Genomic DNA, 15,352 nt, shown 5'->3' on the forward strand with positions numbered 1-15,352 from the left:
ATGCCTTCCCTTCTAGGTGCAGCGCTGCTGTTTTCACCTTTTCCCTATCCTCTGTCACCTTCGCGATTTCGAAGAAGAACTCCGATCTCATCACCCAACCTTCTAGTCCAGTTCCATCAAACTTAGGAAATTCGTACCGAGTAGATCGGCCGAGATCATTTCCGCCTTCGTTCGTACATCCACCATCGCCTACGACCTCCCGTTCCTTTCTCACTTCCGCCGTTTGATTCCGTACGTTTATCGCCACAATCGCTTTCATCATCTCCTCCATTCTCGCCTCCGCTCTCTCCTGTTTCTGACCCAATTCCGCAATCATTTCCATCACCCGCCTCTCCGACTCCATCACCTTCCTCTCCGCCTCCGTCGATCCCCTCGTGTTCACCGGCGTCATTTCACCGAGAATCGGTAGCTCTGATACCACTTGTTGCGACTCGAGCTCGAAGCCAGCGAGATCGCAACGATCACTGCAAGTCACACAGCAAAAGCAAGCAACACCACCTCACGTAGCAGAGTAACCGAGCTAAGATAGATAGATCTGGGTAATCGAATGTAAATTGCAAAAGAGGAATTACAAATAGCAACAACAAAGCAATAACGATAACAATGAGAATGAAACTCCTAATTGCTACGGATCACGGATCCTAGCCCAAATCAACAATCACATAACTAACATAACAAAATGAGAGTGTGGTCCCCCTTCTTATAGTTCACGCAATGCACCCCGCATCCACCTATATTCCTCTGTGCCGAACTCACGTACTCCCCTTCCCATGTCAGCTCGGTGCCGAACTCACGTACTCCCCTTCCCATGCCAGCTCGGTGCCGAACTCACGTACTCCCCTTCCCATGCCAGCTCGGTGCCGAACTCACGTACTCCCCTTCCCATGCCAGCTCGGTGCCGAACTCACGTACTCCCCTTCCCATGCCAGCTCGGTGCCGAACTCACGTACTCCCCTTCCCATGCCAGCTCGGACGTCCACGTGGGCCTATTATTATCCGCATACGACCCTTATTCCTTCATTTCATAACGCGGCTATTCCGCGAATTGTTGCATGCACGTACGTGGATTATGCATGCAACAGTGCATAATCAATTAACTAAGTAAAATGCGATTACTCCAAGTAAGCTAGCGCATCAATCAATGAACACAGAGAAATCATCAACATAACAATCAATCTTCGGTTTTTTTGGGGGGAAAAACAGAGAACGGCAACTAAGAAGCAACAAAACCTACGGAAACAATTTTTTGCAACGTAAATGAACAAAAATCAACACCTAGAACTTCAAATTTGGAGGAGAGATATACCTCTTGTCGGAGGCACCGCCCTTCTGGCTGAGGAAAGAACGGAAAAGCGGGAAATTCACGTCGTAAATCATTCTGATGGATCAATTCCATTGACAATTAAAATCCTAATTTCTTCAAATTCGAACCCTAATTCGATTTATGTCAAGACACTTCGATAAGGTGAAACGGAGCGTTATTTGTTTCGAGTATATATTGGGCTGAATTTTATAAGCCCATTACACTTGATACTGGGCTTTGCTGCCTAAGAAAAATGTTTATTTAAGGAATATTGGACTAAACTGCCCAATCGTTTATCATAAGCGCCTAAGCGGTAATAACAATAAATTACTAGTATTATTATAAGTATTGATAAAATAATTGGGCTAAACTAACATTTAATTTATACTACATCCGTCTCATAGAAATAGATCATTTAGTATTCACAGTAGGAGCACCGTTAGGAGGGCTATTATAATATCTAATAAAAACATCAACAATTAAAATTGAAGTAATTGGAGGGGCTGTGAGAGGCTGGGAGGGTTTAGGATGAGCTGATGATATGACAAGAGGAAATTGGAGGTGGACTATTTGAGGGTCCTCGCTATTATGAATGCTTTTAGGGTTGACATGAGTTTGAATGCGTAATTGATAAAGTAATAGAGGATGAGAAAAATATTGACATAAATGAATATGTATTATTTTTACGGGACGGATGAAAAAAGAAATACGACCTATTTCTATGAGACGGACAAAAAAGAAAATATGACTTATATATTTTTATGAGATGGAGAGAGTATTTATACTAACATGGGGTGTAGGCGTGTAGCAAACTAGCAATAACTTTTGAATTAAAAGGGCATTTAGAAATAATGCCATGGATTAATGGATGGATATTACATTCAATTCACTCATTTACACCTCATTTACTCGCATATACTATATTACTATGTCATAAAAAATGTATGATTACAAGTAAATAAGGAATTATCAAATATTTCAAATTTATTTTTAAAATTCTTTATCAACTTGCAGATCTTTGTTATATGCACTAAAGTCTAAATGATCGAAACTAGGAATATATGGAGGGAGTTGAAGTCGAAATTTTTAAGCATACATTCACGACATAATTGCTTACTCCTACTTATATTGTCGGATCTTTTGTGTAAAATTGGAACGCGATCTCTGATCCGTGTCCATCTAAATAACAAACTCGTCGCCTCCTACTTATCTAAATAACAAACTCGTCGCCTCCTACTTATATAGTAGGAGTAGCTAGACCTGCCCAAGGTTTACCTAACGGTGTTTAAAACCGAAACCGTAACCGTAACCGAAGGTTATGATTCCGAACCGAAACCGTCGATATTTGAACCGTGGTTCGGTTCAGCTTTAAAAATTTTCAAACCGAAACCATGCCGGAACCGCCGGTTCCAAACCGGAACAGCGAAAAACCGTGAAACCAAGCCGGAACCGTAAAAAACCGGCGGTTCAGAACCGTGAAAAACCGTAAAAAAAACCGTCAGTTCGGAACCAAACCAAAACTGTCGGTTTTATAACCGAAACCGTAACCGTGAAACACTCTCGCGGTTCGGTTCCGGTTCGGCAATTTCCAAAACCGTAACCGCCGGTTCCGGAACCGTGGGCACCTATAGGAGTAGCATGCATTTCCTAATCACCTCTCTCTGAAGTACATGTGTAAACAAAATCATTCCTAATCACCTCTCTCTGAAGTTCATGTGTAAACAAAATCAATTCAACATTCCCGGTAGTTCATATCCAAAAACATTTCTTTAAAATATAGCCTTGCGAATTTTATTTTTATCCGCATTCTTCGTCAAAGCAAATATTTGATTACTATAACTCCATTCTCTGCACACTTTTTTCAACTTTATGATTTATTTTTGCCCCATTTTCAATCCTGAGTTGCAGTAGTTTTCAAATTCGATTTTATTCATGAAATATGGAGTATTATTGTGGAGGGGAGGAGGAGGGTGGAGGCCGTGGTCGGTTACAGTCTTAGAGCATCTCCAACTATTTACACTAAGCTCAAACCATTTTAGTGTAAATGTCACATCAAATATGATTTTATTTCAACCATTTTCACTAAACTCAAACTTAAAAGAATATTCTCTACATTATGTCTATTTTACTCACAAAATTTGAAAATTTTTTGGGTTTGAGTTTAGTGTAAACCTAAAGATATGTATTTTTTACAAAAAAACCAAAAATGGGATTGATTTTGGAGTACTATTGGAGCTAATTACCTATCACATTTTAGGTTTTGGTGTACCCTTGGAGATGATCTTATAGGATTGGGTGAAAAGTATTAAAATTGTGTTGAAAATATTAGGGGTAATTTGGTATGTAAGAGAAATAATAAGAAAAAAAATGAAAACTGATAAAGATTCAAAAAATATCTTATTCTAAAAAGTTTGTATGTACGATCTCATATTTTGAAAATTCATGGAATTTAACCAAAATTCCAAAAAATCTGCAAATTGAGTCCCTGTTCTTTGGTTCTTTGAGAATTTTAAAAAAATAAATCAAATCTTAATTTCATTAAGGTCCATTGTTGAATTTGTAGAAAGGTGAGGTCCTTTAATGAAAAAAGAGGTGACACGAAAAACAAGAACGACAGAGGAGAGTGAAAAACGGTGAATTTGGGGAAATTGGGCGCATGTATAAATAAACTAGGGCATATCTATCATTCTTGCGCCTAGCCCTATAGCCCAGTTTTGCTCCCATGGAATTGTTTCCATTTCCTTACTAATTATTTCTGTAATATTTTTAATTTTTACCAAAATTAACCAATAAATTTGATCCATCTAGGGTTAGGAGGTGTGGATCCGGCGCAGAAATTGAACCGATCACAGATTAGGGTTTCGCACCTGTGTTCATTGCCGCCACTGCATATACATACAGCGATAGATACTAGTTTTGTCTTTACATATGTTTCCGGTTTGAGGAGTTTTGCTTCGAATCGAGATATAAAAGAAGTCACTTAGGCAATTGGGCATATTTTTTGGTGTCAATTGTCGCAATTTTACGATTGAATGTGGTGCCTGGAACTGTGATCGGGGGAGTATTGTTCATTTGCTGTTCGTATTTTTTATCGTACATTGTGGAAAAAACAAAAAGTTATTGAAGGGATTTTGAAGAATGGATAAGAAGAAGGTTGTAGCTCCATTGGTCTGCCATGGCCATTCACGACCTGTTGTTGATTTGTTCTACAGTCCAGTAACGCCTGATGGATTCTTCCTTGTTAGTGCAAGCAAGGGTAACTACGCTTACCTTTCGATCAAATATGTTGTTTAATTATGGTGCTTCTTTATTTGCTAGGTCATACTGATTAATTATGTGTGAATTTATCAGTTTGTTTGATCAAAATATTCGACAATGCTATTATCCTTGTCAAAATTGATCCTAATTCTTTACGTGGAAAATGCTTTAAGCAAATAGCAATCTGAAAGATGAGAATAAGATCACATCTGGACTCAATCCTTTATTTCTTCCCTTTGTTGGATCCAACTTTCCGTGAAATTAATTTTTCTTGACTCTTGACCCACTAGGTTCTTACTTATTTCTTGATTTTTGTCCCACTAGATTGTTGCACGAATGACAATATGTATTTTGAAAGTATATCTCTTACAGTTTAAGAGGACTCATTCACTTGAAAGTTGTTAACAGTTGAAGTATATCAATGAGACATGTATGCTGATCTCTGATGTAGTACTAGTAGATGTTGGAATGTAGGGTGAATAAATTGGTTCACTTATTGATAGTGAACATATATTGTAAAAAACAATTTCTGTTTTGGATTTTTTTCTCTGTTCAAATGTACTAAACTTCATGATGCATATGTTTGTTGATTTGATTAGTTGGTGTAGACACAGTATTTTGATCTGTTATGGTGTTATCCATTTATTTTCATCTGTTGAGCGCCTGTAAAATTTATGTGGAATTCTTTCATCATCTAAAAGAGAAGTGGAGTATATACTTGAGATTTATTTGAGGCCAAGACTTCTAATGAATTAAAATATGTTCAATGATGATCTCATGAATAAATAACTCACATTCTACATAACTTTTCAGACTCAACACCAATGTTAAGAAATGGACAGACAGGAGACTGGATTGGGACCTTTCAAGGGCATAAAGGTGCAGTATGGAGTTGTTGCCTGGATAAACAAGCCATGCGCGCTGCCTCTGCATCTGCTGATTTTTCAGCGTATGAATCGATGCTTTTGTTGTTTCCTTTCTGATAATTTATTTGGAATTTGTACTATATGTTAATACATGATGTCAAAGTTTCAACAATGAGAAAATAGAGAATTTTGCACCTGATTCTGTTATTGGTTGCAGGAAATTATGGGATGCATTAACTGGCGATGAACTGCATTCGTTTGAGCATAAACACATTGCCCGTGCTTGTGCTTTCTCAGAGGTACTCCTTAATTGACCTTTTTCTTCCAAACATACTGTTTTTCTTTTATCGTTTGTGAAAATACTATTAAGTTGTCATGTGTGTCACAATGGAGAAGTTTTTAAGGTGGTAGATATTTCAGTTTTTTTTTAAATCTTCAGAGCAATAGGTTGAAGAGATGAGATAATATATGAAACTTATCTGAAACACTAATACAATCCATACTGATGTAATCCATTTTGCATGTTCCAAATGCTGGAACAGTTCTTTTCCTTCTGGTTTCTCTGGAAAGATATTTAGCTGGTTTACCATTTAATAATAGGACCATACTGTTGTGAATTCCCCGAGTAACAATTGTGGAATCACGGAGCTTATGCGTTTCATGTCTGTATAAGTCAATATATCCAGAACCAGGACATGGATACAGGGGTATAAAACTACTTATACATATAAACAATGTGTTTATGCAAATATGCATTCTAAAAATCGCGTGACATGACCTCTAAACGTTAGTAAAATATCATTATCTGCAAAACCTCCCATGTTGGTGTTGGTCCAAGTTTGTTACATTACTTTTTCACCACGATAAGTCATTCTGGAGCATCAACTTTAGTGCGATGTTTCTCATACCCATACCCATAATAAACAAACAACTTCCTGAGGGTTTCAGTGTCACAACTGAATCCAGACCTCTGTCACAGCTGTCCATATATAACATACGGGCTGAAACATGTTAGAAGATAATTACGTAATCTAATGTTCTGCAGTGTGTGGGCTGAAATTGTTTGATCAATTTGCAGGATACCCACTTGCTTTTAACTGGGGGAATGGAAAAAGTTCTCCGCATATTTGATCTAAATAGGCCTGATGCTTCTCCTAGGGAGATCGAAAAGTCTCCAGGTTCCGTCAGGACTATTTCTTGGCTCCATAGTGACCAAACTATCTTAGGTTCCTGTACTGATATGGGTGGCGTGAGGTATGTGATGGTGTGCAAGTAATTTTTTGCTGTTTCTGATACTTGTAAAATTTTATTTACATTTCCCACTGGTTTCGCACGAATATGTCCTTACGTGTTCTCTCACGGCGCATGTACCTTGGTCTGGCTTTTTCATGTTGTTGAGCTATATTGTGTGTATTTTTTTTATCTTGGATGATATCTGGTCTCACTACTTATAGTATCTAACATGTGAAAGCTATCGCTCATAGGTTATGGGATGTTAGAACTGGCACAATTGTTCGGACTCTTGACACCAAGGCTTCTGTAACCAGTGCTGAAGTGAGTCAAGATGGCCGCTATATAACAACTGCCGATGGAACAAGTGTAAAGTTTTGGGATGCGAATCAGTACGTTTTGTTTGTTTGTTTGTTTGTTTTTTAATTTTATTTATTAACAGCACTTGCCTAGTTGTTGTCATGGTAGTTATTTTTTATTGATTTAATAATGCTGGACACTTCTTTAACAGCTTTGGATTGGTAAAGAGTTATGAAATGCCCTGCATCATAGAATCAGCGTCAATGGAACCGAAGTATGGCAACAAGTTCATTGCTGGTGGAGAAGACATGTGGGTTCACATGTTTGATTTCCACACAGGAGTTGAAATTGGTAAGTTCGGTGCAATTTGTGCATATCCTTTTTGCTTTTGATTCTCTTCTTATTTTGGCAATTGTGATCCCCTCCCTGTTCTTGGTGGTTGGGGGTAGTTTGTTCTGATGATAATATTCTTGATGGCAATTTCCAGGTTGCAACAAAGGGCACCATGGTCCAGTGCACTGTGTGCGTTTCTCACCGGGTGGCGAATCTTATGCTTCTGGATCTGAAGATGGAACTATTAGGATATGGCAGACTGCTCCCCTGAACAACTGCGAGGAGGAAACATCTGGTGTTGCCGCTACACACAGGCCAAGCTTCAAAGACGTGGATCAAGTTACTCACCAAATTGAAAACGTCCAGATTGCTGAACACGACACGAATGATGTGAACTATAAGCCAAGTAGTACCCAGAAGGAATCAGAGGCTGACTAGGTTAAGATTACATGTTTTCCTTGTGTGTGTGTTGTAGTTTTTGGCCTGACCAGCAGCAAAGGGGCGTAAAAAGTTCGATGCTTGATCTTTTGCAATAAACAAAGCTTTTTTTTATCCTTTTTGTCTTGAGAGTAATTGTGATTGAATTCCCATCTTTTCTCTCTTAGAATCTGCTTACCATACAAGTACATTTTTTGTCTTCATCTTTTAGTTTCTGCGTTTTTTGTATTTAAAGACTAAGCCCTTTTTATGGGAGGGTGAGTAGTACTTAGAGTGTCCACAATCGTCCGGCGCCGTGGCGGTCTATTGCTGCCCCTACGGGCGCCGCATACGCGGCGTGGATGGGGCGATGCAGCGGCAGCCTATTGCACACCGCCGACCGCCACGGCGGCCAAATTTCCGATTTGATTCCAATGCTTTCTTCCCCAACTGTGATTCAATGTCTTCTTCCCCAACTCGGCTTTCCCATTTTCTCATTTCTGTTGCAATGTGTGTGAATATACCAACATAATTAAAAAAACATTCATAAAATTTGGATTCTGTTGCAATGTGTGTGAATATAGCAACATAATTAAAAAAACATTCATAAAATTTGGATTACTTTAATTATTTTTCAATTAAAAAAAACATTCACACACATTGATATCTATCATTAGAATTACGCAAAGTCATAAATTCATAACTAATAAATTATGTTGTTTTTTTATTTATTATTTTTGTCCAATTAGTTTTATTATTGTCTGATTAAAATATACCAACAATTCAAAAATAATGTGATTTGTGGCTGTGGCGTTACTGTTATTGGGCTCGACAAGTTTTTGGGGATGTATTGACTGGGCAGAAGTGTTTTTGTGGCTGTGTCATCCCTTCCTCTACAAAATAACATCTCATTTTGCCATTGGGCTATTCGTCATTTTTTAGGTAAGTGAGTTTCTCACACTCTAGTGAATCATTACTCACTCACATTTCATTTCATTATACAAGAACGGAGTAATAGAAGTATTCTCTGATTGAAGGAACGGCATCAAAAAGTAACTCAAAAGGAGAGATCAAATTGATATAATATATCCTCATGAGGGAATAATTTACAAGGGAAATAATATACTGTACTAACTAAAGCAATCAACCTTACTTGCTGCTATCCAACTCTACTCTGACTAGAAGCCTAGAAACGAAGGGTGAGATTGCCGCTAGCAGCGCCTTGGGGCATTCCTCGTGTGGAAGGTGGCCACAACCAGATATTGCAACCAGTCTCTGCCACATTAGATATGCTAATTAAGTTATAAATTTCATTTTAGGTGGAAAATATTAATCTGTGTATGGAAAAACGAGAAGAAGAGAACTTACAGAATTTACAAGTTTGGAAGCCATAGTTTGAGCAGATTTTAGTGGGACAAGTGCGTCTTCTGCACCAGCTATAACTAAGACTGGAAAATTTTCAACACCTTTCAGCAACAAAGCGCTTTCATTTGGGGATAAGACTGTTTCATTTGATAGTTTCCCCATTTCATGAAGTGCCTCGTCCCAACCTTCTACGTGCAATGGAGCCTGATATAGTTGCGAACAACGAAACAATAAATTGTTGGACTTAGGTAGTGCAGCAGTGTACTAGGCCAGCATATATAATAAAACACAAATTTGAGTCAGGGCAGGTAGGTGGCATCTTTGGGACGACGGAGGAAGCTTACCTTGTAAAGACTCAAAACTTCAGATGTTAACTTGGCTTCGTCATACCAAGCACGTCGATTCACCACTTGAGTAATTTCTGTTCGAAGAAGAGGCCGCACCAAGTGTTTTTTTCCAAGTGAAGTGCGTAGAAGTATTCTGGCAAAGGCTGGAACCAGTTCTCTCGACAGGCTTGCATTTACTAGCACGACCCCCTTTATATCAAGCTGTGAAGCATGGCATAGAAAAATAAATTTCTTGTTAGAAATCAGTTGAACCAAAATCAAACATCCTCCCTCCATATTGGTATATTGTTAGATTACGTGCACCTCTACTAATCATCTCCTAAGAAAACCAACCTATATCTACTTATTGAAACTTTTCTGATGCTAAAACCAAAGGTCTTTTGCGTACACTTACTATGCAAAAGCAGGTCTAAAAATACTCTCTTTTCTTTCACAACAAATTCTTTTTATAACATTATTTTGTAGGAGTAAACATTTAAAATTTGAGTACTCCACAATACATTTTATATGGTTTATACAAGCAGCCAACTAACCTTCAAGGAATTATCCGACTGAACCTTTTGTGCAGCCTTCAATGCAAGAAGTCCTCCATCATCATGTCCGACAATCACGACTGAGGAGAACCCCATTTCCAAGCAAAAAGAGATAAGCAGGTGAGCCTGAAAAACAAAACTGAACTGCTGAAATGATGCTAAAAGTTCAATATAAACATACTGTCTGAAGTATAAAAGATGCTATAAGTCAATTTAGGCTCATGAAAGTTTCACAATACAAATCTTGGTTATTCATGTATGTTCAGATGATTTGTATAATAATGTTAGAATCATACCCATCACTTTCGTGCCACAAGATATATAACAACAAAGGAGACATCAGGCTTAACAAACTATTTTAAGTGGTGAGCCGGTGACAGAGTAGAGCAGACAATTAAGCAACTCATCTGCCGCATCTGATATAGACATTAAAGTGTAATACATAAGCATAACAGCAATCACCTACCTGATTGTCAATCTTGAAAGGATTGGTTAATGGATTTTCCACCCAGTCCTTTTTCTGTGGCCTTGATGTCAAGCCCCATCCAGGTCTGTCAAAAGCAGCTACTGCACAACCAATATTCCTGGCAAGAGGGCCTATTACCTTTCTCCATGAGAAAACTCCTCCTCCAAACCCATGAACCAAAACAATGCCAAATTGGTCATTTGTTGTTATGTCTTGTTCCATTTGTGGAGAACCCAGTATGCTCAGGTCCTCCGCGGAATTTTCATTTAAGCACAAAATAGGCACATTTTCAGATGTTGGGGAAGTTGGAGAGCTAGCCAGCAGAGGTGTATAGAGAGCAGAGTTACTGGTATGAAATGTATTGCTGGCACTCCTTTGAAAATTAAGATGGTTTTTTAGTGGTGTACTAAGCGAAGGAAATTGAAAAGAGGTTGCCGAGGACAAGGAACGGGAAGGTGATGCTGGCCGGCTTAGCTTGTAATGAACAATCAACCCTCGACAATAAACGAATAGGCTGTCTACGTCAGCAAGTACACTAACTGGAAGTTGCCCCTTATCACGAACCGACGCTGGTGCTTTTCTTTTTGTTTCAACATCACTTCTGAAAGATTTCACAGCGGATGGTGTGGGAGAGCGCGGGACCTTCTGATATGTGGAGAAAACCATTTTGCAAGAAAGGACCTGATGATCAAGATTTATAGAACCCAAAAATTACGAATTTTAGTGCATTGGACAGTATAAGCTATCTATTTCCAGCTCAAGCTTTCAACAGAACAAATTGAAACATAGATCAATTGGAGATCAGGTCACCTAGAATATACCTTGGACGGTAGAAGAACACAATAAGAAGGTTACAAAGAAAAAATAAATTTATTCATGTACTTACTGCTTCTAGATCACCACGGTGGAACATAAGCTTCCTCCTAGCTTTGCAGCTTGTATGATAGGCAACAACAATGTGTCCCAGAGCAAATACTACAGAAGAGAGAAATAAGACGGGCATTCCCCAGGACTTCTTCAGATGGAGCCTCTTTCTTGAAAGATAGGTTGAAGATTCTTGCTCAAATTGAGAATTGATAGTGAAAACACAGGCCTTGAAGGAAAGAAGAAGTATCGAAATTAGCGAAGTAAATGTTACAGTGCCTAGATAGGACCCGTGCGACAATCCCTGTAAATCGCAAATGGAATATGCACCTGTCGTCACACAACAAATCCAGAAAAACCATATTAAAGTTAAGAAGTAAAGGTCGTCCAGTCTTCAAAACAGTAAATGTATAGCTCACCTTAATATAAACTACAAAAATTTGGTTGTAGATTCAGTTTACAGTATTTGTAGAATATCACTTGCCTATAGCATACAACCAATCAATTCAATTCAATCCATAAAAGGTCCATCCAATAACAAACAAGTGAAAAAAAGTTAACCTCTTGCTTTCATGGCCAAGAAAGGAAATACAATAACTGAAATTATTCACAAGAAAACCCCCCACAAAATGTGATATTAGTGCAAACTAAATACAATAACTACAGAGCAACAATGGAAAAGCAATCAGATCCAATACTGAAATTCTATTAACAATAATCACATCATTTACTAATTCTTCGTTGGCGAATGAGGTTTAGGGAAAATCGAAGTCCGTTTGAAATGCAATTTCACGTATCATCAATAATTCATGCTTCACTCATCCAATAACCAGTCAATTCAACACAATAATTGAGAAAAGCAGAAAGAGCAAACTTACACACGATGATGAGAGATCTGACGATGGAAACAACAGGAATATCCACAAGCGAACTCCTAAATGCATATCTTCGCAAATGCTCCTTCAAACCAACACATCCGATGCACGTGAAGCTCGGAATCAGCAAACAAGGCAGAACGGCATCGCAAACGGACACCACCAGCGGCAGAGACACCGCCAGAAGAGACGCCACCATCACCACCACGAAATACGCCGTCCGAGCCGCCCTCGTTAATTTCTCCAGCCACCAACCGCCCTTCATCGCCATTTCCGACTAAAAAATTGAAGAATCCTCAATCGAATCAGGGAGGATCCTCAGGTAGGTCCGCAGGCAATGCGATAGCGGAAGTAAATCAGGAATCGAGGAGGAGTGAATGTGTCTGGAAGCGAAGTGGCCATCTCCCGGCGTCGAATCGACGGCCGGTGATTTCGCGTAAACGCCGTGGAAGACTATGGCAGGTGCAATCGATTGATTGATCCTGAGATATTTTTGAGATTTTCTCGTTTTTATAGAGCTGAAGAGAAAATGAGAGAAGATGGAGATTTAATCTTCTCTGCGTTTTCTTCTGCATTCAAATATTCTGTCGTCGGATTCTTGTGATTGTCTCTGTGCGTGAGAGAGAAAGTGCACTACTGTGTGTTTCATTTTTAAAAATCGATGCTGTTTTAAGTGTATGTGTGTGTGAGAGAGAGAGACACACACACACACAGCTGACAGCTACTCAGCTTGTGTAACGGTACGAATTTTAAACAACACATTATTAACTCTTTACTTTATAACATAATGATTATAATTAGTTATAATTATGTGCTCATTGGTAGAGTAGTAAATAAGAGTTGAGGCTTTTATTCATGCTGCTGTCCTAAATTATTTTTTATATAAATTTTATGCAGTCGTTTTTATTATTTAAAAAAAATTGACAATAATGCTATTGTGATTGTCTATTAAAACTGTTGGGATTTACGCACACAAGGCTTTCACACACTCAATAAGATCACACACACACTCACTGTTGTATGAGATCACACAATGCAGAAACACACACACTCACACTTTGAGTATTGAAGATGATAATCTTGGAGAGAAACTGGAAAACTCTTTATTGATTAAACTTACTCTAACTACATACACGGTTATGAGCTATTTAAAGCTCTACAAACAAGTAGCAACAGCTACTAACTAACTACAACAAGGATCAAGAAAACAAGAAGAATAACCGCTACACCTCGGCTAACTAACTGCTTCTTCCTTCTCGGCTCAGACCGAACTGGTTGCTTCTTCCTTCTCGGCTCAATACCGTACTCCCTTCTCGGCTCAAGACCGAACTCTCTTCTCGGCTCATTCCAGCTCAAAGCCGAGCTTCCTTACCGAGCTCCCTTCTAGCCGAGCTTACCGAACTCCTTTCTAGCCGAGCTTACCGAACTCCTTTCTAGCCGAGCTTACCGACTTCTGCCTTCTTCTTCCAACTGAAATGAGCACTCCATTATTACAATTCTCCACCTGAGGGCTCATCTCAGTTCTTGCACAAACATTGATCAACTTCTTGCAATGATCAAACTTGTCTCTACCTAGAGACTTTGTTAGCATGTCAGCCGGATTGTGCAAGGTGTTAATCTTAATCACCTTCACTCTCCCCTTTTCGATCTCATCTCGAATAAAATGCAACTTTATGTCTATGTGCTTGCTCCTTTCATGAAAACCCGGATGTTTAGCCAAGCACATAGCTGAGCTGCTGTCACAATGAATCACCATTGTCTTTTGGTCAAAACCAAAGTCAGAAATCACTCCCTGAATCCAAAAGCTCTCCTGTACAGCTGCAGTGAGAGCTATATACTCTGATTCTGTTGTTGAGAGAGCAACAACACTTTGCAACCCTGATTTCCAGCTGATTACAGTTCCAAACATGGTAAAAAGATAACCTGTTTGGGACTTTCTGTTGTCCAGGTTTGCAGCATAGTCTGCATCACAATAGCCCTGCACAACCTCCTCAGATTCACCTTCCCAGCCATTGAAGACAATCCCCCAGTCCTTAGTTGACTTCATGTACCTCAATATCCATTTAAGAGCATTCCAATGCTCCTTCCCCGGGTCTGCCATGTATCTGCTAGTCACTGAGATAGCATGAGCAAGATCTGGTCTTGTACAAATCATAGTATACATAACACTTCCAACCACACTAGCATAAGGGATAGCCTCCATCTCATCAGCCTCTTTCTTAGTTTTAGGGGCCTGCTCCTTTGAAAGCTTAAAACTCTGGGACAGAGGAGTTGATGCAGCTTTTGCATTTTCCATTTTGAATCTCTGCAAAACTTTCTCAATATAGTCAGTTTGCAGCATCCACAGCTTCTTGCAGCCTCTATCTCTCTGAATATGTATGCCTAGGATCTTCCTTGACTCTCCTAGATCCTTCATTTCAAAGCTTGACTTCAGATCTTGTTTAACTTTCTGAATTTCTGTCATAGAAGGCCCTGCAAGTAGCATATCATCCACATAGAGTAATAGGTAGGCAATGGGAGTCTTGCTTGCCTTCTTGATGTAAATGCAATCATCATATTCTGACTTGGAGAAGCCAATCTTCTTCATCTGTGCATCAAACTTCTTATTCCACTGTCTAGGACTTTGCTTAAGTCCATAAAGACTTTTCTGTAACAGGCACACCTTGCCTTCTTCTCCAATCTTCACATAGCCCTCTGGCTGTTCCATGAAGATAGTTTCCTCTAGATCTCCATTTAGGAAGGCTGTCTTCACATCAAGCTGTTGTAGCTCCCAGTCAAGCTGATTCACCACAGCCAATAGGATCCTAATTGAAGTGTGCTTCACAACAGGTGCAAACACTTCATTGAAATCGATTCCCTCCTGCTGTGTAAAGCCTCTAGCCACCAGCCTTGCCTTGAACCTGACTCTATCCTTATCAATGGTCTCAATCTTTCTTTTAAACAACCACTTACAGCTTACCAGCCTCCTTTCCTTACCATCTGTACTCAGCTTGGATTTGTCCACCAAAATCCATGTTTTGTTCTTGAGTAAAGACTCTATTTCCTCATTCATGGCTTCAATCCATCTTTCTCTATCTTTACTTTGCATAGCTTCTTTATATGTGAGTGGATCTGCGCCATCAATACTTTCAGCTGCACACAGAGCATAATACACAACATCAGAGAACTTTGTTGGTGGCCTTGTTTCTCTTCTAA

At 39.1% G+C, this 15,352-nt stretch overlaps 2 protein-coding genes across 2 annotated transcripts; one reads left to right on the forward strand and one right to left on the reverse strand.

The window, feature by feature from the left end:
* The first annotated feature begins 3,890 nt into the window (after positions 1–3,890).
* On the forward strand, positions 3,891–7,931 carry LOC121809434 (serine-threonine kinase receptor-associated protein-like). The gene is made up of 7 exons (XM_042210055.1): positions 3,891–4,559; positions 5,375–5,510; positions 5,645–5,726; positions 6,506–6,681; positions 6,912–7,049; positions 7,169–7,308; positions 7,445–7,931. The coding sequence occupies exons 1-7, from the start codon at positions 4,442–4,444 to the stop codon at positions 7,726–7,728; spliced, it is 1,074 nt and encodes a 357-aa protein (XP_042065989.1). The 5' UTR covers positions 3,891–4,441; the 3' UTR covers positions 7,729–7,931.
* Positions 7,932–8,760: 829 nt separating this feature from the next.
* On the reverse strand, positions 8,761–12,864 carry LOC121807058. The gene is made up of 7 exons (XM_042207246.1): positions 12,161–12,864; positions 11,305–11,612; positions 10,419–11,099; positions 9,953–10,078; positions 9,417–9,620; positions 9,076–9,276; positions 8,761–8,982 (listed from the first exon to the last, which is right to left on the reverse strand). The coding sequence occupies exons 1-7, from the start codon at positions 12,426–12,428 to the stop codon at positions 8,857–8,859; spliced, it is 1,914 nt and encodes a 637-aa protein (XP_042063180.1). The 5' UTR covers positions 12,429–12,864; the 3' UTR covers positions 8,761–8,856.
* Between the last annotated feature and the right edge of the window lie 2,488 nt (positions 12,865–15,352).

Source organism: Salvia splendens, chromosome 6 (genome assembly GCF_004379255.2).
Source record: "Salvia splendens isolate huo1 chromosome 6, SspV2, whole genome shotgun sequence".
Taxonomy (NCBI): Eukaryota; Viridiplantae; Streptophyta; class Magnoliopsida; order Lamiales; family Lamiaceae; genus Salvia; species Salvia splendens.